The sequence below is a fragment of the Delphinus delphis genome, chromosome 6, assembly GCF_949987515.2.
Source record: "Delphinus delphis chromosome 6, mDelDel1.2, whole genome shotgun sequence".
NCBI classification, from domain to species: Eukaryota; Metazoa; Chordata; class Mammalia; order Artiodactyla; family Delphinidae; genus Delphinus; species Delphinus delphis.
Window position 1 is genome coordinate 3997463 of NC_082688.1, and position 24088 is coordinate 4021550.

At 44.9% G+C, this 24088-nt stretch overlaps 2 protein-coding genes across 3 annotated transcripts in view; one reads left to right on the forward strand and one right to left on the reverse strand.

Moving 5' to 3' along the window:
• Nucleotides 1–1218: 1218 nt before the first annotated feature.
• Nucleotides 1219–20808, reverse strand: GTF3C4 (general transcription factor IIIC subunit 4). Of its 2 annotated transcripts, none has more exons than XM_060013897.1 (5): nucleotides 20188–20808; nucleotides 10684–12510; nucleotides 7262–7392; nucleotides 3845–3933; nucleotides 1219–1311 (listed from the first exon to the last, which is right to left on the reverse strand). In XM_060013897.1, the coding sequence occupies exons 1-5, from the start codon at nucleotides 20527–20529 to the stop codon at nucleotides 1250–1252; spliced, it is 2451 nt and encodes an 816-aa protein (XP_059869880.1). In that variant the 5' UTR covers nucleotides 20530–20808; the 3' UTR covers nucleotides 1219–1249. The 2 variants fall into 2 exon arrangements, with proteins under 2 accessions (XP_059869880.1, XP_059869879.1); XM_060013896.1 differs by lacking the exon at nucleotides 1219–1311 and adding an exon at nucleotides 1947–2083.
• Nucleotides 20809–20966: 158 nt separating this feature from the next.
• Nucleotides 20967–24088, forward strand: part of DDX31 (DEAD-box helicase 31) — a 73493-nt gene continuing 70371 nt past the window's right edge. The window contains 1 exon segment of the mRNA XM_060013895.1: nucleotides 20967–21347. Coding sequence (XP_059869878.1) covers nucleotides 21252–21347 — 96 coding nt within the window. The 5' untranslated portion in view covers nucleotides 20967–21251.

Consider the following 24088-nt stretch of genomic DNA (forward strand, 5'->3'; position numbering starts at 1 on the left):
CTGCTACCCAGACATACAAAATAACTCAGGTGACCCTTTTTAGTTTATTCGTAAGAGTCAAATTTCCCCCCCCAAATGCATAACTGCTTTAAATAAAAACTTAACGGAAGTTTTAAATGGCAGCAGCACAAAATTCCCCAGCAAGAACAAATCAACTACTAACTCTGATTAAGAAAAAAAAAATAAGTGAAACTCAGCACGTGCTCTGAGTATAAGTGAAACTCAGCACGTGCTCTGAGTATAGAAACTGCAAGAATTCCCTGACAGGATCTCAATTTTTACTGTCATATTTACTGTAAAGTGAAACAGCTCTAGGCACAAACGACCGCAACTATACAGCTTCCTGAGCTGTGTTCTTCCTGATTTTAATGTTGCCTGGTTCTCTTCCTTGACAATCATTTGAACATGCTGGACCCTAAAGTCTGGATAAACACTCCTCTTGAAATTACCACCAAAATGAGAAAGATAAGCAAATGATCCAGCAGAACTAAACAGCAGCAGAAATACAGAATTAAACACAGGAGACAAAAACAAAAATTTGAAAGGGAAACAAAAGACATTTCAAAGCAGACTGTCTGGAAGTGCCTCTTAAGGGCTCTTGTCTCCAACAGCTACGGACAGAGCAGGGAAGACACTAGGGGGAGAGAGCCTACAGGCAGGAGCGGTGTTGCTGTTACACGCTCTCCAAACAGCGAGCGTTTCTCAGTGAGGACAAAATGTCTTTCACTAAGGATACAAAAATAAAAGCAAGAATAAGTGTTAGAATAAAGGTTTAATATCACTTAAATTTCACATTTTGTATTTCCCCTCCAACTTCCCAGAAATATGCACCATTTCAAGGCGAGTGCATTACAGTCCTGTTAATTAGCACCAGTCCCTAGGATACTTATTTTAAAAATCCAAGGACACTGTAGTTCTAGAATGTCTATTGTTAATTGTAGGTTTTAAGACCAATTAATGTCTAACATCTCTTCTTAACAGTCCACAGGAAAATACCTGTATTATAAATATCGAGGACCTTTGCAGAGGGAAGGAATTCCCAGCCTCTGGTTGACTGAGCTACACACACGATAGCACCAGAGCTCAAGGGTCCACACTTCTGAGCTGCCTGTCTCTTTCTGGACGTCTCTAGACAGACTCGGGATATAAATGATACGTCTGGAAATATCAACATTAAAAATATTAAATGTTTTAATAAAAAAGGAGAAAATATTACTTTTCCTCTGTGTACAAATATCTCACCAAGTTGTCACAGGTAAGTCTGAAGAGGGTTGTGATGCAGGTGAACAGGAATACTTGACATCCTTATACCTGTGAAGGAGTCAGAGCAGGAAACTGATGACATGGGAAAGATCATTAAAAATAAGTCACAATTATTAACTTACAAGAGTCACCTGATCTTTTGACACATTAAAACCAACTTTAGTCTTGGCTTCAACCTCTTTAAAATATATAGTTTTAAGAAAATGTTTTCAATATGCATGAAAAACAACTGGCAGGATGCAGATCTGCAGCTGTTTGTTGAGAACAAAATATCAGGCCCACAGGTTGTTTCAGACACTTTAATATCTGTTGGGACACTGCATACCACATACCAGGTAACTACAGCTCCCTGGAGCCACAAGACAGTTCCAGACCAAGGCCAGGATTAGAAAGCCTAACTTGGCCCAGCAAGGCCCTTATCCATACTCCCTAGAAGGGACCATTCTGTTCTGAGAAATGACAGGGCATGCGTTTTGTTCAAACTGCTTCAGTCAAGACACTTGAAAAATAAGTTCCTCATTGGCAAGGAGTTGGGGGATAATGTTCATCTCAAAAGGACTTAAAATCTCTGCACTCAGTCACTTTAAAGACATCCTTTAGTCCCTGGAGACAGAGAACACACTTCAGCAGTGAGTCCCCATGCCCTATGTACAGTCATGAAGGGTGCCTCTCCTCTTGCGCGTCCTAGCTCTTGGGGCTGGACGGCACTTTCCACAGCAGAGTACATGCCCTTTCCATCTTCCCATCCTGGACATTCAGAAGACAGGAGAATCACAGAAAGGGCAGGGGCTTTGCAGTAACCTCTTAATCCAGTCAGGATCTACAAAAGTAAGACAAGCAGTATTGAGCGTAAACTTCAGAAAAGGCAATCAAATGGGATGAGCCCTGGATGGACCACAGTATTAAGGGATGGGCACTCTGGTCCCAGCTCTTGTGTCCCTGCACAGAGCCCCTCACTACAACGTTCTAGACGAGGCTGGACTAATTCTGTGGTCCCCAAAGCTGAGTGCGTGATGAAATAGGAAAATAAGGGCAATGAATGAGTGTCTCATAAAGCTAAATTCATTCTGTTTAAAGAAAGGACTATACTTTGTTCTCAGAGTATATCCTTCATACGTGGATAATGTTAAAATACTCTTATAAAATTACAGTAACAGTAACTTTAAAAAATACATTACTTGGAAAAATAAAAACATGGCAACACTGTGTCAACACTTTCTCCCCCTTTTAAAAACTTCCCTGGTCTGTGAAATACTGTGCTCTACCGGTTAGTACTCTCCAGATCTCAGCGATTCACATTCTTCCCAAGAGCTGTATGCGGCTCAACACAACGTCACCTGGCAGGTGTGTGTTTTTTATTTGTTTCCATCTTTTCCTGATTTCCTGTCTAAATAGTATACCAATTCTCAATTGCAATGAGTGTTTAAAAGTCCCCAACATTTGCTTCAAAATAATCCAATAAGAGGAGGGGGGGTTTCCCTGGTGGCGCAGCGGTTGAGAGTCTGCCTGCCGATGCAGGGGACACGGGTTCATGCCCCGGTCCGGGAAGATCCCACATGCCACGGAGCGGCTGGGCCCGTGAGCCATGGCTGCTGGGCCTGCGCGTCCGGAGCCTGTGCTTCGCAACGGGAGAGGCCACAACAGTGAGAGGCCTGTGCACCAAAAAAAAAAGAGAGGGAAGAGGGGGGAGGAGGGGGGAGGAGGGGGGAGGAGGGGGGAGGAGGGGGGAGGACTACAGATGAAACATGAAAGGTCGTGAGCTGGCAATTTCGGAAGCTGAATGATGGGTACATCAGTTTCTTATACTTTTTCTCTACTTTTATGATTGCATTTTCCATAACAAAGAGTTAATACAGAACACAAGCTGCCCACACACCAACTTCTCAGAATTAGAGAGCTTCAGCCAGGTTAGAGCAAAAATCAATAAAGGTGTAGTTTTACACAGAACATTCTGTTTTACTTGAGACCATAAATTACCCCCAAAGTGTACACAGGTGTATAATGGTGTCTAGTTAGCTCATTTGGTTAGTGTGATGTTAATGAACCTCAGGTCATAAACTGACATTCACGGGGCTGTTTACATCACTAATTCCTGACACACATCTACGATCTTATTTCCAACTAGTTATGTCATAAGTGTGGGCTTTGTCACCAGGGCTATCAGGAAAGAGAATACTGACCAACCCGAAAAAGAATCCCACCATGGCTACTAGAAGGATGACTGCAAGTGCATGTCCCTGTTTCAGCAATGCTGTCTTTGTATACGTTACCAGTTGCAGAGTTTTCCTTCAAACACTATATAGTCTATACAAGCCATCTAAAACAAGCTTTTTTGAATAAATAATTTGCTTGCGGTGACAGAACAGTAAACTGCAGCCCTACTTACTCCCATACTAAAATGCAACAGGTATGTCAACGTGAACAATGTTCCAGTGACCATTTTTTAATTAGCTGTGGTTCGTGATAATAGTGTACAGAGCACGAGGAGCCTGCTCACCATCCCTGATGGCGCAAGACTAAGCAGGAGGGAGGACTTGGGGGTGCTCAACCTCACCCTCCCACAAGCTGGGAAAGCATTCACCTTCTGGGGCTGGATGGCGGGCAATGCTGTCATGGAGCAAACACCTTCTGTATATCAGACTCTGGCAGGACTGGTAGGTTAAAAAGCACCTGAAAGCAGACAGATTGTACCATCAGTTCTACTAACGGTGGAAAGCAGCATAGTATTGAAGGTAACTCACCACATACAGTTATTCTAAAACCACAAGTTAACTAAGTAAAGGGCAAAAACAGTTCACAAATGCATGGCAACAATGTATCCCTCTGCACAGGCCAGACCTACCCCACCCCACACTTCGTAAAGGGGAAATGTCCGTCAGGCTAAACCAAGAGATACAAAGCTTCTAATCCAGACAGTCACTGCAGCTTTTTTTTTTTTTTTGCCATTTTTGCAGCACTGAGAAAGAATGTAGTCCGCTTACACCTGATTACACTGTGAATTTTTCATGTTAAAAAAATCAATTATGTATTATACTGGAAACTATTCTTGTTAGTGATTTTTAAGATTAGGTATAAGCACTGTCTTCCCCAGCACAGTGGGGAAAACCTGAAAGATATAGAAGACAAAATTAATGGTGCAAAAAAAGAAGGGCCATGAACAAAAGCTCAGAGGTTCAGTTCCATCCAATGACCATTCACTGAGCATCTACCAGGACCAGGCAAATAAGGGAAGGTGGGCAGCAGTGGATATCAGAGAGAGCACTTGGGCTCTGCGTGGAAGGTTTTCTGCAGGATAACAGTGCTTAGGATGAGCAACTAAGCAGTAAAAAATACAAAGAGGAAGGGAGGGCTGGGGGAAGGAATTCCAAGTAGGTTTACCTTGAGTAAAGACTTGGGTGTACAGGAAGAAAGATTATACCCGAGTGGGAGCAAGCACCCATCCTCACCGGGAGAAATTACACCCAGGTATTCTGGCACTAACTTCAATCAGCAAAAATGAAAATAATTTTTGTGGAAGAAGCCATCTGAGAGACAACAATGTATAGGCCAAGTTCTCAGCTCTGCCGCTAGCCGCCTGTTGCCTCTGCACAAATTCGGACTTCCCCAGTCCCCAGTTTCCTCATCTGTAAAAATGGGAACAGTGGCGGCGCCCCTCGTGTGGCTCAGGATGCGTGTACTGCTCAGAGTCGTGCCTGGCACGCTGGCAGCGCCAACAGGCGCAAGTGGCTACTGTTACAAGGCCACTACTATTACAAGCTGGCTTCCTCTTCTCCGCAAACATAAGGCGGAACAGTCAGATCGGAAGTCTAGGGACACAGCAACAGCCGGGAAATCCAGACATCCGTCAGTAAGAGGGAGTGCTGGAGCACCCATACAGTGGAGAACCCTACAGCTGCTAGGAATGGGTCTATGTACTGATGTGGAAAACGCCCACAACATCTTGCTACGAGAACACGCAAGTTGTTAAGGTAGTGAACGCACAATCCTGTTTCTACTGGAAATAAACTTTAAAAACCTACTGAGTGCCTACCACACACCAGGCATTGTTCTAGAAATAGCCATGAACAAAACAACCAAATTGCCTGTCTTCATGAACCTTCTATTCCAGAGAAAGGAGAAAAACATAAAGTAAAAATATATTAAGTGGGACTTCCCCAGTGGTGCAGTGGTTAAGAATCTGCCCACCAATGCAGGGGACACGGGTTCGAGCCCTGGCCCAGGAAGATCCCACATGCTGCGGAGCAACTAAGCCTGTGCACCACAACTACTGAGCCTGTGCTCTAGAGCCCACGAGCCACAACTACTGAGCCCACGTGCCACAACTACTGAAGCCCACGCGCCTAGAGCCCGTGCTCCGCAACAAGAGAAGCCACCGCAATAAGAAGCCGGCGTCGCGCAACCAAGAGTAGCCCCCGCTCGCCGCAACTAGAGAAAGTCCATGTGCACCAACGAAGACCCAACGCAGCCAAAAATAAATAAAATAGATTTATAAAAAAGAAAGAGAAGGTTCCTCATTAAAAAAAATATATATAGGGCTTCCCTGGTGGCGCAGTGGTTGAGAGTCCGCCTGCTGATGCAGGGGACACGGGTTCGTGCCCCGGTTCGGGAAGATCCCACATGCCGTGGAGTGGCTAGGCCTGTGAGCCATGGCTGCTGAGCCTGCACGTCCAGAGCCTGTGCTCCACAACGGGAGAGGCCACAACAGTGAGAGGCCCGCTTACCGCCAAAAAAAAAAAAAAAAAAAATATATATATATATATATATATATATATATATATATAGTGGTGATAACTGCTAAGGAGGAAAATAAAGCAAGGAAGAGGGATGAAGGAAGACTACATACTGAGACGGGAGAGGGATGTCATCAGGTGTCACGATTTTAGGCAGTGTGGCCGGGAAGGAAGCCCTGTGGACACCTGCTGGAAGAGCACCCCGGGCAGAGAGGACAGCCAGTGAAGACATCCAGGGTGGGAGGGGTGCCGCGTGTACCTGAGGAACAAGGAGGCCAGTGCACCTCGAGTGAAGTCAGCAAGCCGGAGAAAATGGCCCCCTTGATGGGGGCCAGGCTATGGAGTCATGACCACTGAATGGATTTTAGCTTTTACTCATCAGAAATGGGCAGCCACTAGAGAGTTTTGAGCAGAGGGGGTGACATGAGCTGATGAGGTCATGATAGGATCACAACCTCAGCTCTACTTAGAACAGCCTGGAGGGGGCAAGGAAAGACACAGAAGATGGGCTGGGAGATAACTATAATAATCTGGGCAAGAGATGATGGTGTCGTGGACCAGGGATGTAGAGGTGGAGGTAGCAAGAAAAGGCTGGATTCAAATTTGAAATGCCTTTAAAACTTCCAAACAGAGCAACTGAGCAGGTGCTTAGATATGAAGTCTAGACTGAAGGGGAATGATTCAGACTAAAGCAATATGTTTAAGTCACCAGTGTACAGATGATAGGCGACAGTCCAGGGAGAGTGGTGACAGAAGAAAGACAGGTCCAAAGACGGACATCAAGGAGATACTGTGTCCAGAGGGCCAGGTGATAACAAAGCGCTTTAAGGAGGAGGAAGAGGGAGTGACCAACTGCGGCACGTGCAGCCCGTGGGGCCATAAGATGAAGACGTGCCAAGGTTCCCTCTTAGAGTGAGACGGAGGAAGACCTCTATCTTTTGTTAGAGATAAACCAGAGTACAGAAGCACTTTATATTCTATTAACTTCAGCAGGTATTGCTTTTGTCATACTGATTTTCAAAAATTTAATGCTACTTCAGAGCAAAATAATATTACCAAAATAAATAAACCGCTATATACAAGACGCAGAAAATAACCCATCATTAAAGGGTGTCTTGCTTGAGTCAAACGGATGGTAAAAAGCCCACACCAGGTTTTATAGTAGCAGCTTTTCTCCAACCTAATGGCATGGGCAACATACACTTTGGATAAACACTTTACAGTGGTTTGTGTGACACAAAACTGGAAAATGAGCAAAAGCAGCTTACCGGAGCCAAATGTGGCCATTGGAACAGACTGCCTGTTTGCGATCTGTGAATGGCAAAATCTCTTTACACAAACTACAGTGCTCAGGGAAAGTCTGCTTGTTCATCTTCTTTGAGATGTGTCCGATCAGCACCTAGTGAGACAAAGCAGTCAGCATGTTTTGTGGTGAGCGCAGGGCTTCCTAACACAGAGGAGAAATGGAAACCTACACGGCATCTGACACACAGCAGGAGCTCTGCATCTCCACTTAGGCCCAGCACGCTCTGAAAAGTAAAAAAGCTGGACCTTCAACTCGTGTCAACTGGCTGAGTACAACAAAATAAATTCATTCAGGCACCCTGTGACGACAGAGTGAACTTTACCCACTAAAGGGAAAACTGTTCTGAAAACGCAAATCTTATTACTTGCCTTTAATTGCTTCTGAAACAAGGACTTCAGAGTTCTGTTAGAAGACAAAGTATTCAGCTATACTTACAATGTTTTGACTTTAAGAAAAACATAATCTCTATAGGCAAAATATCATGTGAAACACTAACTCTGTAGAACTATAGAAATGTCTATTCTTAAAGCAATTATGCCCCAATAAAGATGTTAAAAAAAAAGTCTATTCTTTAAGAAAAGCTTACAAAGTAAAAAGATAATCAAGATTAAAAAATAATAATTCCCCTTCTGATGGCCCAAAGACCCATAACCAATCCAGTCAGCCTGCAACTGGAGACCAACCGACCCCACAGCAGAGGCATGGCGGGACCCACCGTGGGAGTGGGAGAGATGGACGGGGCGGGCTCTAGGCCTTGGCCCTACTTCAGCTTTGCTTGTTTCTCTGCTTTATTAGAGTTGCATCACTCCAAAAATGAAAGTCTGCAAAACACTGATCTACTTCATTATTTTGTTGGAAAAACACCTTTACCAGCTATATTACTGGGAGGCATGGGATACACCAATCCTTAAGAACTACCTTGTCTTACTAGCAGATAATGTCCTTCAAAGTTTTAATCCATTGACACTTAAGCTCTTGTGTAAGAACTTCTTAGTCTGTGATTCACTAAAATTAGTTCACTGAAGTTCTGAAGGGTATCTTAATAGCTCAAAAGGGTGTCTTACCTACTCTACATATAATTTACAAATTTAAAGCCCATTAACTTCTGGCCTTTTTGGCCTTGAAAATTCTTATTTATGGTCCCTTATAGCAGGGACAACCAATGTACTAGGTTTGAAAAGATTCATTTTTATGAACACTTTATGAATAAAGTAAAAGTAGGATTTTACTTTATTTTTTAGTTGTTGAAAACAAAGTTTATTCCCTATCTTTCAAAATATGTGCATTTATTAAGAAAACTGTCCAATGGTTTACTGTCAGATTTCACGAGCAACCTTCAAAGCAGGGGATAAAGAAAGTTATAAATTCCAAGTTACAAGTTAAGTACTCTCCTTAGCCTTTAACTAGTAAACTCCAAAACAAAAAACATTTGTTTTACGCAGTAGGATTTTAAAACATGAAACGTATCGTGTTCAATCAAAACTCAGTTGCTGTAGATGGGCAGAGTATAATCTTCCCTTCTTTAAATTGGCTCTGCTGGAACCAAGTAACTATGCTAAATGTAGCTTTCCATGTTCATGCAGCATCTGGACAATTATTCTGAATCATTGCCAACCAGCTTCCATTACAAATTTCCTAAAATGTTTTTGTTAATATTTTACACTTATAATATCCCTGCTAGGTCCTATGAACCAGTGATACCAGAAAACTCTTCCACACAATTTAGACCACAATGAAACAATTCTTAAAAGTTGACTTTCGAAGATGAAAAGTCAGTTACATGAACAGTACATCTTAACTACTCGGGTGTGAATGAAAGTAGTGCCTGCCGTACCAGTAAACAAAGGATGTTGCTGCCATCGAGCCATCACATTACAGCTGCCCGTCGGTGAGCCCTGAGGGAACTCATGATGGAGGCAGGATGCCCCCCCACCCCGACCCTGCCACCCTGCCCCGGCACCTAGCAGGCAGCCGCTACAGCCACCCCTGATGGGGCACCAAGGCGACTCGAGATGAGAAGCACAGGATACTGGTCCCACGTAGCTGAGGTGCACATCAAAGGAATGATTTCAGTGAGCCCAGGCTTTGCATCTTCCCATACATAGAAAAGTGCTAAATTTCTTAACTTCAGATATCTGGTTTTCCTTACTTAACAGTAATCTTTAATGCTCCAACTACCCTGGTCTTTGTTGCAACAACTCCAATAGATCCTGGCTCCACCCCCTTGCCCCTTGGGAGCAGTCCCTCAGAGCTATCTGAGATGCTGTGTCCCAGGCTTAAGTCCTCAGTTTTGTCTGCCAAATAAAATGTAACTGAACTTTTAGGTTGTGTATTTTTTTTCAGTCAACATCAGATTGTTGCAAACATCCTTAAGAAATAATTTTAGGGGTGTACGGGTACGTACACACACACACACACACACACACCCCTTTCCAACAAGAAAATGCAACAAGTGATTCGCGAATGGTTTGACATTAGGCATGGAAGATATCTGAATTTATTACCTGCAATTAATATTTTAGATAAGACTTCAGGCAGTGAGAATAAACATCAAGCTTCAGAGTAAAAAGAACCACAGACATCTGTGGTCCTGACTATTTTAGTATGCAGTATGTTCCTTAAAACACAATTCTTCAGGATTTTAAAAGCTGTTAGCTCAGGATTCCTGATTAATAAGTCTATACAACACTGAGCTACACAAAGTTAAATGATTTCTTTCCTATAGGAATTCCCAGAACCCTTAGAAGGGTGATGTACACTGGGAACCTTTAAGAGGAGTATAGAGTATGCAGTATTTCCCCAAGCTTGGAACCCTACTGTTCTGTCAAGGAACTTGAATTCTGTGAAATACATTTTGGATAATACTGTAAGATTGTTCTACCATCAAAATAAAGATTATACCCAGTTTTTGTAACAAAACAACAATGTATAAGTAATTATTTGTTTAGCTCCTATGCCCTTCTAGACTAAATCAGAAGACCCCCTCAAGTACTATCAAATGGAAACAGTCCCGGCCACAGTCCTCCCACTTCCCAAACCTTCTGCAAACAGGAAGGGAAAGGAGGGTGTGCCACACTTCCCCTGCTGGGTCTGCCCCATCACAACGTGGTCTGCTTCTGGAGCTCATCCACAGCCTGGAAATCTCCCAAACCTTGCGTACCAATCAAGGCCACAGCGAGAGTAAGAACTGAAATATTGTTTGTGTGATATGACTATGTCCTCTGCATTAATCTGTTTCTTATTTATTCTCCTGCACCTCATGCCAATCAATTACCTAAAAAATGTCAAAGCAAAGCGGAGCTTTACGAACTAAGTTTAGGTCATTTCTTTCTCACAAAGAAAGCAGACTTTTCAGATTCAGTGTTTTTGTTAATAAACACCTACCCGTGCGGTTCTGTCATCATACTCTTCATCAGACATTAAAAAGTTACAGAGTCCCCGGGTGGGGATGCTAGTGTTTTCTGTGATCCAGGTGTGCAGGTATACTTCGCCTAAGACTCGCTTCATGTGCTCCCGGGTCAAGTGCATTTCCACAGCTTCAATTTTCCCTTGGATTTCAAGGAGTTTCTCTTCCATTGGCTCTCGGCCTCCAGTGTCTCCAGGCTGAGTGACTGAGTCATCTGTGGGGCCCTCTGGATCACCTCCTTTGCTCCTCTCCTGAAGGCCTTGCTTATTCGTCTGTTCGGAGGCAGCGCCTTCTTCCTGCTGCTCGCCCTCAGCATTGCCCGTCCCAGGTGAGTCAACTAGTAAGATTTTTGAGTCCTCAAGGATGGGTCTGCATAAGGCTTCTGAAGCGGTTTTCTGCATTGACTGGTATAAAATCCTCAGGAGGAAGAGTTTGAAACGCCAATAATAGGTGGCCCCACTGCTTTCAATCTTTTTTTCCAAAGCTTCTTGTAAAAACTGAGGGATACGTTTATCTTTTAAAATCTTCCAACGTACTAGGTCTATTAAATCTACCTGCTTAAAGAGATTTTGAATTGAAGATTGCAGAAGCTTAGCAGCTGCCTCTTCAAAGGCTTTGAGAGTAACGAACTGAACCTGGTAGTTTTTGTTAACGGGATGGAGGCCGTTGACCATGCCCTCAGTGGTAATGACGGCCAGGTACGCACCACAGGGGCTCACAGCTATCCCGTGTGTCCTCACTGAGCCAAACACATCCGAGAGTTTAATCAAATGGTGTTCAAACTTCAATGCAACATCTGTGAAAATGGGAACCAGCTGCCTCACCTTCCCATCACTGGAACAAGTATACACCGTCCCATTCTGCTTGTCTGCAGTCATGGAGACAATCGGCAGTGAGTGCAGGCCTGTGACGTGAGAATTGTGAACATTCAGACCTGCTTTGGAGATCAGAAGAAGACACCAAAACACATAGGGTCCTCTTGCGGCCACCACTAAGCTACAACTACACTTCTGGTAAGGGTGATACAGCGGTACACACTTGATGCTGTGTACTGGCAACTGGTCCATTTCTTTCCACAAGACGACAGGCTGCCTTAACGTGAAATAGCCTTTCACTGCTTTGAGATTGACAGGAAGAATTTTTACAGGTCCAAAAGCACTCCCCACGATAAGGCCGCTCATTTTCCGATTATTGTGCTCATATTCCCACCAAAACAAAACACTAGGAGAGTTGATTCCTGACTCAATTGTGTTGCATGAAGAGATGGATTCCTTTCCTACAAACGGTAGCTGAAACTGCCACACAGCAATGTTGCCGTTTTCAAAGAGGACGGCCAGGAGCACGCTGCCCACGTCGCGGCACTCGTTGTTATGCTTGACCTGCTGAGTGGTACAGATGCCTGACCACTCCATCCTCACTGGTGTCTGCATGCTGTGTCTTCTCTGAAACTCAGCAAAATCCCTGAGATTCCCTTCCGGGGCCTCACTTTTAGAGAACCTGTAACTGGTCTCATAAAGACGTTCTCCATAAATCTCCGTCAGGTCGACCAGCTGGACCCACTGCAGTCTGTTGAGGTTAGCCTGGATGGTCAGGCGATTGTCCATGGTCAGTGCTGCCAGGAGGCACCTGCCATTAGCATCGCAGCCCATGGGGGACCAGCTAGTGTACTTGAATCCTCTCAGTGGTGGCAAAGCCTTCCCCTCAGGGTTGAACACCCTGTCCAACATGAAAGTCTGACTGACTGTGGGGTCTTCAGAGGCGGCAAATTTCTCCTTACACTCAGCAACTTCCGTTTTTGAGCCAACCTGAAAATAAGAGATATAAAAACTATCAGATAAATATTTCACTCTAAGAGGACTATATTTACATTGATTAGGGTGAATTAACTGATTCACATAAATACATAAATCAGTTACACGTTTACATATTATAAATACGTAAAACAGTAATTTGATATCAGTTCTGTTAATTTTGGCATGACATGCATTTGAAAGATCAAGTCCGTGTCTAAACCTAAGTGAGCATTCACTCAGGTAATGGCAATTTTTTTTTAAGGGTCAGAATAAGTGCTGTCATTATTCATAGCCTCGTTCCCACATGGTTCTCAGAATTGACATATGCAGTAGCAATGACAAAGATGTACTTGATTCTAAAGAGTCAGCTAAGCATTCTGCTGAACTAGTCACAAAACAATAAAGGAGAAAGTCATGAAAAAATATCTACCTATATACATCTTTGATACAATTAGATGTCTGGATTTTTAACAATATTTTTGTAACACAAATGTCAGCTCTTAAGTTTTCTATCTGAAATTTCATTTACAAATTACGCTGAGAGCCAACTCCAACAGTTCTGTCCACTGTTTCTTTCTTTTGTTGTTTTAATTAATTAATTTATTTTTATTATTTTTGGCTGCGTTGGGTCTTCGTTGCTCTGTGCAGGCTTTCTCTAGTTGCGGTGAGCGGGGGCTACTCTTCGTTGCGGTGCACAGGCTTCTCACTGTGGTGGCTTCTCTTGTTGCGGAGCACGGGCTCCAGGCGCATGGGCTTCCGTAGCTGTGGCACGTGGGCTCAGTAGTTGTGGCTCGTGGGCTCTAGAGCGCAGGCTCAGTAGTTGTAGCACACGGGCTTAGTTGCTCCGTGGCATGTGGGATCCTCCCAAACCAGGGCTCGAACTCGTGTCCCCTTCATTGGCAGGCGGATTCTTAACCACTGCGCCACCAGGGAAGTGCCTGTCCACTGTTTGTATAGAATAATGTCCACTGCCGTTAGACTATTTGCCGTTCCCTGAACACTCCCACTCTGCCTTCCCTGGCTCCCTTGTGTAGAATGCTCTCGTTCCTCCTATTTGAATCCCATCCCTCCTACCAGGTCAAACTCTATGAGGCCTTCTGAGATCATTCTAGCTTTCATTCATCTCTCCCTCCTCCAAGTCTGTAACATACATGAGCAGTGCTATTTATTTAATGTCTAGGTGTACAATGGTGAGCTCTTTAGAAAGATTTTAAAGGGACATTAAAGATAGAGGAGATAAATGACAAGAAGAAAGTGGTCCAGAGCTATAAGAAAATAGCCGGAAAGGCTAAAGCCCCAAAAGAACACAGGTCAATTAAAATATGGTTTCTGGGGGCTTCCCTGGTGGCAGAGTGGTTAAGAATCTGCCTGCTAATGCAGGGAACATGGGTTCGAGGCCTGGTCTGGGAGGATCCCACATGCCGTGGAGTAACTGGGCCCATGAGCCACAACTACTGAGCCTGCGCTCGGGAGCCCATGTGCCACAACTACTGAGGTCTGCGCGCCTGGAGCCCGTGCTCCGCAACAGGAGAAGCCACCGCAATGAGAAGGCCACACATCGCAACAAAGAGTAGTCCCCGCTCCACACAACTAGAGAAAGCCCGCGTGCAGCGACGAAGACCCAACGCAGCCAAAAATAAATAAATAAATAAATAAAAATAAAATACAATATGGTTTCTGTTATGTCAGAAGTAGGAAGAAGAAAAGGATGTGAACCACTGTCTTTAGAGAAATGGGTAACAGAGAAAGCAGAATCTTTCGATTCCTTTTTAGTGTCAATCTTCTTTTACATAGAGGCTGATCTTCAAACTGGAAAGGGTAGATTAAACATGATTAAAAAGGAATTCAAGCCTAAATATACATGGATATAACGAAACTCACTTTAAATGAGTTTAAGTCCCCAAGCCCAGAGCAATTACACTCCAGAATATAGAAAGACCTTGGAAGATGAACTCAGAACCATTACATTCCTTGATGAAGCTTGGACAACCAGGGATGTGTCAGAAAACCATAATGCAACGAATAGTTAACTGCTAGACTGCATAATACATAAGCATATAAAATGAAAGGTAGGTATAAAGTCCAACAAATGAATTAGAAGACTAACTCTTCCTAAAGTTAGTTGTGTGTAAAAGAGAACATCACTCCCCTAAATTGCCCCTTGAAAAAGAGGTCTATAACCAAGTAAGTTTTGAAAATGCTATATATTATATATTATTCCCCCACCAAGAGTTACAGCCAGGGAGCTACTGAAGAGACTTATTTAACCAGTTATCCAAACTTTTATTTTTATTTTTTATTTACTTATTATTTTTTTACCATTTTTTAAAAACTGGGGTATAGTTGCTTTACAGTGTTGTTAGTTTCTGCTGTACGGCAAAGTGAATCAGCTATACGTACACACGTATCCCCTCTTTTTTGGATTTCCTTCCCATTTAGGTCACCACAGAGCATCGAGTAGAGTTCCTTGCGCTCTACAGAAGGTTCTCTTTAGTTACCTATTTTATACATATTAGTGTATATGTGTCAGTCCCTATCTTCCCAGTTCATCCCACCCCCACCCTTCCCCCCTTGGTGTCCATACGTCCAAACTTTTTTTTTTTTTAAACAACAGAACCTTTCGGGGGGCTGTCATCTCTGGAAATTGTGTCTTGGGCAGTGTATCTTGATTTTAGTGTAGTCTCTTGGATACAGCTACAGACATGCTGGAGAAATACAGACTGGAAATTCCAATTAAATACAGGTGTCACTGGCTAACCTGTTAATAAAACAATGCTAATCAAAGCCCAGAGCTTTGGATGGGTATATAAAATTTGAGTGAAAATCTTTCCTGTGATGCCACACTGCCTGGATTCAAATCCTGGCTCTATCATACACTAGCTCTGTAACCCTGAGCAAACTGTTTAAACCTTCTGGCTTTAATTCCTCATCTATAAAGAATATAATAATACATGTTCTCATAGAGTTTGGAAGGTTAATTAAGTCAATGTATGTAAAGCACATACTAATAAATACTCAATAAATGTTATCTATGATGACAATTATTAATACTCTCTGAGGATTAAGTAAATGTTAATGAGACCTAATAAAAGTATGTAAAATGCAGGGTAGATAGGCATTAAGTTGTCCACCAAATGAAGGGTAGATATAAAATTGTTCACCAAATCCCATAATACTGTAAACTAAGCAATAATCCTCAGACTAGGATAATTTACTATTACAATAAAATCTACTATAGAACTGAAAGTAAACTTACAGAATGCGTAACCCCAAACAGCAGCAGAATGAAATAAAGGAAGCTCAAGCTTGGTCCTACTCACTGCAGGAAGAATCCTTGACGGAACGGAGAGCAGTGTGGATGTCAGCCAGTAGGGAAAGTCCTTAGGGTTTTTTGTGCAGTAATTTCTAATATGTTAGGTAGTCTGAATTAGCCTACTGGACCTCCCCTCAACTCTCCATATCACAAACTAGTTAACAAATCAAAACAAGTACTCAGATGCCCTAGAAGCATACCAGTTAAGAGTCCAGCTCCCAGAGGCTGACCCCAGCCAATCATTTGACTATATCCTGTTCCTAGTTGGCCACTATTACAACTAATAGCTATGTACTTTGTAAGCACCTAACAAATAAAAACTCATTTGAAGCTACTAGATAGCAAACTTCTTGAGGGCAGGAATATAATTCCAAAGACAGGAAATAGTTATTTTACTTAATGTAGTAGATGGAGTTAATGTTACTAACGTTCTTAACAACTGATACAAATTAGTTATGCATATATTATTAGAATTTGGAACTGTGTACAACTAGATGATTCATTAAATCAGCAGTCCAATGGGAAAAGAAACTGCAACTCACTCTTTTTTTTAAATTAATTAATTAATTTTTGGCCGCGTTGGGTCTTCGTTGTGGTGCGTGGGCTTGTCATTGCGGTGGCTTCTCTTGTTGCGGAGCACAGGCTCTAGGCACACAGGCTTCAGTAGTTGTGGCACATGGGCTCAGTAGTTGTGGCTCGCGGGCTGTAGAGCGCAGGCTCAGCAGTTGTGGTGCATGGGCTCAGATGCTCCACGGCATGTGGGATCTTCCCAGACCAGGGCTTGAACCCATGTCCCCTGCACTGGCAGGCGGATTCTTAACCACTGCGCCACCAGGGAAGTCCGCAACTTATTCTTAAGTCACTATTTTATTGCTTTTCAGATTTATATCATTCACCTTTATATCACGTAACCTCAGTGCCCAGGACAGTAACTTGCAAATTGCAGATAATATGTCAACTATTATTTAACTGCATATTTTCCTGAAAAAATGCATAATCTAAATAATGATCAGACAAAAGCTTCAAAGAGGGTTAGTATCTACCTTCTAGCAGTGCTACATACTGAAATCTAGGTTGCAGAATGTCCATCTTTCATGTTACAGCGAGCTGGACAACACCAAGTAGATTTAAATCCACAGGGACTGTCAACGGGTAGTGCAGTCAAAGTACACATAGAGACTTCTTTACATTCCTACCATTACTCCAGTTTTATCCCACAGAAGCCTCTTTTAGAATTGCAGGACAACTCAGCATTCATTCACCAGGCAGTGCTAGGCTAGTAAGCCTGCTGATTGGTGGTTTCTGTGATGTGCATACCGAAGAACAGTGCAGAAGGGGAAGATGCCACTAATTAATTTCAGGAAAGCAATCAATTACCAGAAGGATATATAAAGATTTCCTATTACTCATTTCTCAGGTGTGGAACCAACTACAGAGTCAAATTTTTATCAGAATACAGTACTATAAATAACTTCATATCCACAGTCATAGCATTAACCCAAGCTCCTTCCTTTATACTTGTATGACTATTTTTTAAATTGAGCATTTACAGTGTGCCAGGAACTGTGCTAAGTAATTACACACGTGTATGTATGTACCTGTGTGTACGTATATAAATATATATTTAACTGAATCTTCTGAGAATTCTAAACAAGGTAGGTTTTTTTTATTTATTTATTTTTGCGGTACGCGGGCCTCTCACTGCTGTGGCCTCTCCCATTGTGGAGCACAGGCTCCGGACGCGCAGGCTCAGCGGCCATGGCTCACGGGCCCAGCCGCTCCGCAGCAATGTGGGATCTTCCCAGACCGGGGCACGAACCCGCGTCCCCTGCATCGGCAGGCGGACTCTCAACCACTGCGCCACCAGGGAAGCCCAAGGTAGGTTTTATTACTCTCCTTTTATAGATAGGCCTATCTTGCTATCTGGTGCCAAAGTGCAATCTCTTAACCCCTGTTTTATACTGACGCCAACAATCATCTACTTGCCTCTAGGCCAGCCAGATTCATATTCCTGAACCACACCAGGTCAGTCCACGTCCATGATATTGTAACAGCACTTTAGGCCTTCCTAGATTGAAGTCAACCATCTCAGACTGACCTTCAAAGTTCCCAAACTGGCCTCACTTTACTTCCTCTGACTCTCTAGGAAAGCTACTTGAACTCAACTGCTGACCCATCATTATTTACACAAACAGCAGCATGTTACGCTCATGATTTGCATGTACGTGTGCGAGACGGGCACCTCACTGCTGCCATCTGGATGACCCTTTCCTCCGGAGGACTTCTTACAACCCAAACCCTACCTTTTTTTAGGTCTGCTGCAGATTCACCACCAAATAACCTTCCCTGATAAGAGCATCTCGCTTCACTATTCCTTCCTTTCTTTAAATTCTCTCTGCTAAAGTATTAAATCTCTACCATACTGCTACACACACTTAAGATTTTCTCTAGCTGATGTGCATGTGAACATCCTGAGCAACCGTAAGTTCCTTTTCAGCAGAGGATACACCTTTTAAAACCCCTTTGTTCTGCCTCCCTCCTTGAGTGTTTCTCAGTTCAGTAGCATTAAGAACATCTATCCACCTGATTGGTTATACTTGAATCAATTTGTTCACATCTTGTCCAACATCTTAGAAGGCTTAGTCATACAGGTTTACCAATGATCCAACTCAACATCAACTTATCAGTTTCAAACTTGGATTAAGTATCCTAAAAAGTGGTGTGGGTTCCCTGTACCCTACCCAGTTAGTGATTCCTATTTTAAATGGCTGTGCAGAGTAAGAGTTTTTTTAAAAGAACTTCAAGTTCACAAAAATACGTTCTCTTTATATAGATACATATCCTTACAACGTTTATCACTACCTATTATTACACTGTTATTTGTTCACGACTTGCAAAAAGAAGGTAAGCTCCATGAGAACAGGGACTTTGTTTTGTATAATGCTTTACTTCCAGAACCTAGATTGGTGCCTAGCTGATACACAGTGGTATTCAAAAATGTGTTGAAAGAATGAATATACACTTTAACTGTCACATATATGCATACAGATCTATAAAAGAAACAGCAAAAGTTTTAATACTTTTTTTTTGTTTTGTTTTGTTTGCGGTAGGCGGGCCTCTCACTGTTGTGGCCTCTCCCGTTGCGGAGCACAGGCTCCGGACGCGCAGGCCCAGCGGCCATGGCTCACGGGCCCAGCCACTCCGCGGCATGTGGGATCTTCCCAAGACCGGGGCACGAACCCGTGTCCCCTGCAACGGCAGGCGATACTTTTAAACCACTAAATGAACAATACGACTTACTACTTAAAAAAAAACCCAACAACTTGCAAATGGTGATGACAGAACAATAAAACTTCAGGAGCCCTAAAGTTCTGAAGGCAAACTTAGTTAATACGAAACCGAAAGCACTAAATTTACACGGAGATCTCGGGCTTTAAGTTTAAGAACTGCACTTATTTTCCAGAAGCTCTATTTTTCGTTCTACATCCCAAAGCCTCTTAGTTATTGAAGAAAAACTGGAGTACTAACCCCGACATCCAGTATTTATCCATCTGCGCAAAATGAGAAGCAAAGACCACTCATAATAAAGTCACTGAAACAGTAAAGACAATGGAAAGAACCAATTTTTCTCCTCCAAAGCAAAAGAGGCGCAAGTGGAGGGCACAACACAGTAAACAAAGCCAGCCAAAGGCCTCGGGGAGCAAGCCCCAGACAACAGGAGCAACGGCAGAGGCAGGTCTGGGGTTGGGTCAACAGGGGCTGGAGCCTCAGAAAGCGCCGAGGAAAGAAATCGGCGCTGGCAGCCGGCCAGACGCTGGGGCGAAGGGAAAACGTGGCTCCGAGAGGGACCTCCCGAGATGTGTGCGGTGTGTGTGTGTGTGTGTGTGCCGGCAGCCGGCCGAGATGTGTGCGGTGTGTGCGTGTGTCGGGAGTGGATGGGTGACCCGGGAAATCGGGCTAAACGTCTGGACGGTTTTTTGTTTGTTTTTTAAGCTACCGTGTGTGGGGGGGGGGGGGGAGTGGATGGGTGACCCGGGAAATCGGGCGTAAACGTCTGGACGGTTTTTTGTTTGTTTTTTAAGCTACCGTGTGTGTGTGTGTGTGTGTGTGTGTGTGTGTGTGTGTGTGTGTCGGGAATGGACTGTGTGTGTGTGTGTGTGTGTGTGTGTGTGTGGAATGGATGGGTGACCCGGGGAATCGGGCGTAAACGTCTGGGCGGTTTTTTGTTTCTTTTTAAGCTACCGTGACCCTAAGCGCTGGAGGCGAGGAGGGGAATCCCCGGACTAGGCGTGGGCCGGGATTCCCCAGGGACCCGTGACGCGGGCGCGGGAGGGGAGCAGGCAGAGACCCAGGGCTGCGGCCCGGGGATGACTTACTTTGAGGAAGCAGCTGTTGAGAGGCGCAGACACCGAGGTGCGGTGGATAACCAGGTCCTGGCCCGGGTTGTGCACGTCGCAGATGAGCTCCAGCACAGCGATGCTGCGGGCCGTGGACACCGACACGCGGTGGTCCTCGGACCACGCCAGCGGCTCCAGGCCGCTCACCGCATACTGCAGCCTCACCGCCGGTTCTCGCCGAGTCACTAGGAGGCGGAACGCGGCGCTGGGCCCGGGGGCCGCGTCCGCCCCCGGCTCCTTCCCGCCCGCCTCGCCCTCCTTCTCCTCGGGTGGCGCAGGCCGGTCGGCCGCGGGCCCCACCCGGGCCTTGGCCGTATTCATCTCTCCTCGGATGCAGAAGCCGGAGCCCGGGCGCACCAACCGCGCGTCACCGTCCCGTTACCGCCTCCCGCAACGCGGCCGCCTGCCCCCAACGTCCTTAGCTGCGGTTTTCTCCCCTCAGGCCCGAAGCGCCGCCGAGCCAGGAAGGACCCCGCCGTTGCTAGGCGACCCAGCCCTGCCAGGTGGCCAAGGCGCTGCCTGTAAAAAAAAGCTACTCCTCTGCTGGCCGGACGGAAGCGCCCGGGCTGGACAGCGCGGGGGAGAGGGGCAGGGACCACCCCCTCCTCAGCCCCCGCCGCGGCGTGGCCAATCCCCAAGCCCTTTTAGGGACCTCCCGGGGCAACTAAGGTGCTGAGGGAACAGTAACCGGGCGGCAAAGGAAGGAAACATTGGTTCGATGGGGCACGGCTCTTGTTTCTCAAAGGAATTCAAAGAACTGCACGGCATGAACTGTGGGGTTGAGTGTGATTTGACACCCCCTGCCATAGGCCAAGCCACTAGGGACGCCAAACGGGGCCGCCGCCTCGCCCTGGGGCCCCGGGGCCGCGGCTTCGATCTCTAGAGGCGCGGGGCCGTGTGTTCGCGGGCTCTTCGGGACCCGGAAGGCGCGCGGGCGCAGGACCCGGCGGGGCAGCTACGCGGGGTCCTCGCGCACGTCTCACGTGGGTCGGAGCGGAGTGGCGGTGCTGGTTCGCGAGGTGTCGGCTCGCTTTTCTGCCGGCATGGCAGCAGCCGACGGAGTGCTTCCCCATGTTCCCGAGTCCCGGGCCGCAGTCCCCACGACGTCCTCCAGACCCCGCCCAGCCCAGTCGAGGCGGGTGAGTTCTGACCCGGTTTCGGATTCGTTCGCACCCGGGGCCGCGGCGCGCCGGCACCTACCGCCTTGCCTCTCGGTCGGGGTTCGAATTACTTGCGGAGTTAAGAGGGGAAAGTCAGATATCGGGCAGCTCCTGGAGGAGTCGCTGAGCAACACGTGTCTGAGACCGGGACACCATTCTGCGGAGACGTTCTTGGAGGGAGCGGAGCGGCTGTAGACGGGCGGGAGGCTGGCGCGGGCTGCTAGTTGGAGGCAGGGATCTGAGACTGTCACTCGGAGAAGTTAGGAACTGACGCTCGCGCGAGAGGCCCAGCTTTTCACTTACCAAGAGCATCTCTGAACTTTTTTAAGCCGCCCTTTCCTCGACTCTAAGGGTCGTTTGTTTCGGGAATGAGGACTGGAGACTAGAAATTTCTTTTAAGAGTTTTCAAAACGGGTGTATTTTCATTCACGTGCAGTGAAGGGGGGAAAGAAAATACAACTCATCAATATAATCCCCTCATTAGGTGAGAAAGAAAAAGATGCCTTAAATTTAACCCAAGCCAGAGCTGAAAATTAGTTTAAGATGGTTGACTTAGCTCCTAGGAAAGAGGAGGGCTGCAGGGCAGAAATCTGTTGGGAAATCATGTTGCCTTAATGACCAGGAAGGTTACAGTTTGGTGCCAAGGAAAGTGGGGGGGGGGGCGGTTCTCGAACAAGCATCACTTAATGCCATTGAAAAATTGCCAAAGTTCAGTTCAGTTCCTTTCAACCAATGTGGTGACGCTGAAACTCCTTGAGTTCATATAAGCTCACATCAGCTCATACCCACTGTCTGGGCTATTGTCTGGATTTTTTTAGTGATAATCAACTTCAGGATTTAGAGGCTTGTAAGGACTTTTCAGCTGGGTGATGTTGTAGCTGCATCTATGCCGAGGGGGCGGGGAAGTATCAGTACCAGCGAGCCAATTGGGAACGTGGAATTTGGAGTGGGACAGACCTGGGATTTGACCTTGCAACATGCTAGCTGTGACCTTGAAGAAATTACTTCACCTCTCTGATCCTCACTTTTCGTATCCATAAAATGAGAATAATAATTTCTACTTCATATAAGGCTATTATGAAGATTAAATGAAATAATATACATAAAGACTCCGTACGTTTTCTGGCCCATAGGAGCACTTAATACATGTCAATTATTTTTAAAAAAAGTCATATTGACTCCATTTTGGGTAATAGAATTGCTACATCAGGAGGTCAGTAGGGTGCTTGTGCCATGTACATGCCTAGTAACTAACACATAGAAAGCACTTAGTAACACTTTGTGGAGTGAGTTGAATAAATAAATGTCAGCTATCTGGTTTTATGATTGCTTGAACCACTGTGTCAAAAGGATATTCATCAGGTGATGATAACTGTCTGCAGTGGCCTTGTCTGCACCTACATTTTTGTTTATGTCTTGAATGAGGATTATGTATATGCTGATCAGATTTGCTAGTAGCCTGAATTTGGGTTGAGTAGCTCATATACTGGACTTGGAAAGACCTTGACAGCTTAAATTATTCTCTATCTAATGCTATGCAGAATGTTTTTTCTAAAAAATAAGAGAAAAAAATACACATTTATTGTAGGAAATTTGGAAAGTAGATTAAAAAAAAAAACAAACCCCACCCATGATTGTCATACTCAGAGATAACTCTGGGTAACATTGTGGTATATATCCTTCTGGAAAAGAAGCAGAACAAAATTGGGATCAAACTATACCTGATGTTTTCTAACCAAACAGGATACATTTTCTAACCAAACAGGATACATTTACTAGATGGTGTTGTAGCATTGTTGTTAGGAAGCCAGGGCGTGGAACTAGTGTCTGGGCAAAGCCTTCATCCCTCAGTGATCCTGTGGCAGATTACCGCACTTCTCTTTCTCTGTGTTCTCATCTGAAAATGGGATGATGCCAGTACCCTATGGATAGATGACATCATTCATGTAAGTATTTAGCATACTCCCTGGTGTATAGTAACTACTGAATATGTTTATTAATATCAAAGACATGGCATGTAGACTGGTAGGGCGGGATGGGCCCTAGAGGTCACCTGCCATAATCCCCTCATTATGCAGGTGGGGGAGCAGACTCAGGCACTTGCTTATCTTTAGAAGATCCAGATGTGTCCCTGCTCTTCTCTGCTCAAATGCCACCTCATGAAGCATTCCTGTACCTTTGCCTCCCTTCGCCTCGCTGTGGGCCATGGTAGTCTTACTTCATGTTTTGTGCCCAAATAACCCTTTGTACCTCTTCTGTAGTACAAATACAGGTTTAGATTTGCGATTTTCCACTTTTGTCTCTCCTGCTAGTCTGTGACTTCTTCAAGGGCTTGTCTAACCTTTGTATCTTCAGAACCAAGCTACTTGACGGTGGCCAGTTTTTTAAATGAATGTGTTGTGGATGCTGGTGGGGTGCGGGGGAACTAACAAATAGAATAGATCCAGATCACGGAAAAGGATAATTCCACCACGTGTTATTCATTAATCTTACAATTATTTATTGAGCACTTACTTTGTGCCAGACGTGGTCCTGTGCAGGGGATTCAGTGCAAGCCTGGGACAGGCTTGTCCATTTCTTCCAATCTAATGGGGAAGACAGACATCACACAGTGAATTATGTGCTATATTTATTATTTTACCGAGTGCTGCAAAGGAGAATAAGGGTGCCAGGAGAGCCAAGAGCAGGCACCCTGGTTTGACAGGTGGAGAGAGGAGGTC

What these genes read in the sequence shown, in the direction of transcription:
- GTF3C4 (XM_060013896.1), bottom strand. Translation starts at nt 20,529, where the DNA reads ATGAATACGGCCAAGGCCCGGGTGGGGCCCGCGGCCGACCGGCCTGCG. An exon ending in ATGATGACAGAACCGCACGG is followed by an intron (nt 7,393 to 10,683) that starts GTAGGTGTTTAT and finishes TTGTCTCACTAG; the next exon opens with GTGCTGATCGGACACATCTC. An exon ending in AATGGCCACATTTGGCTCCG is followed by an intron (nt 3,934 to 7,261) that starts GTAAGCTGCTTT and finishes GTCTGCTTTCAG; the next exon opens with GTGCTTTTTAACCTACCAGT.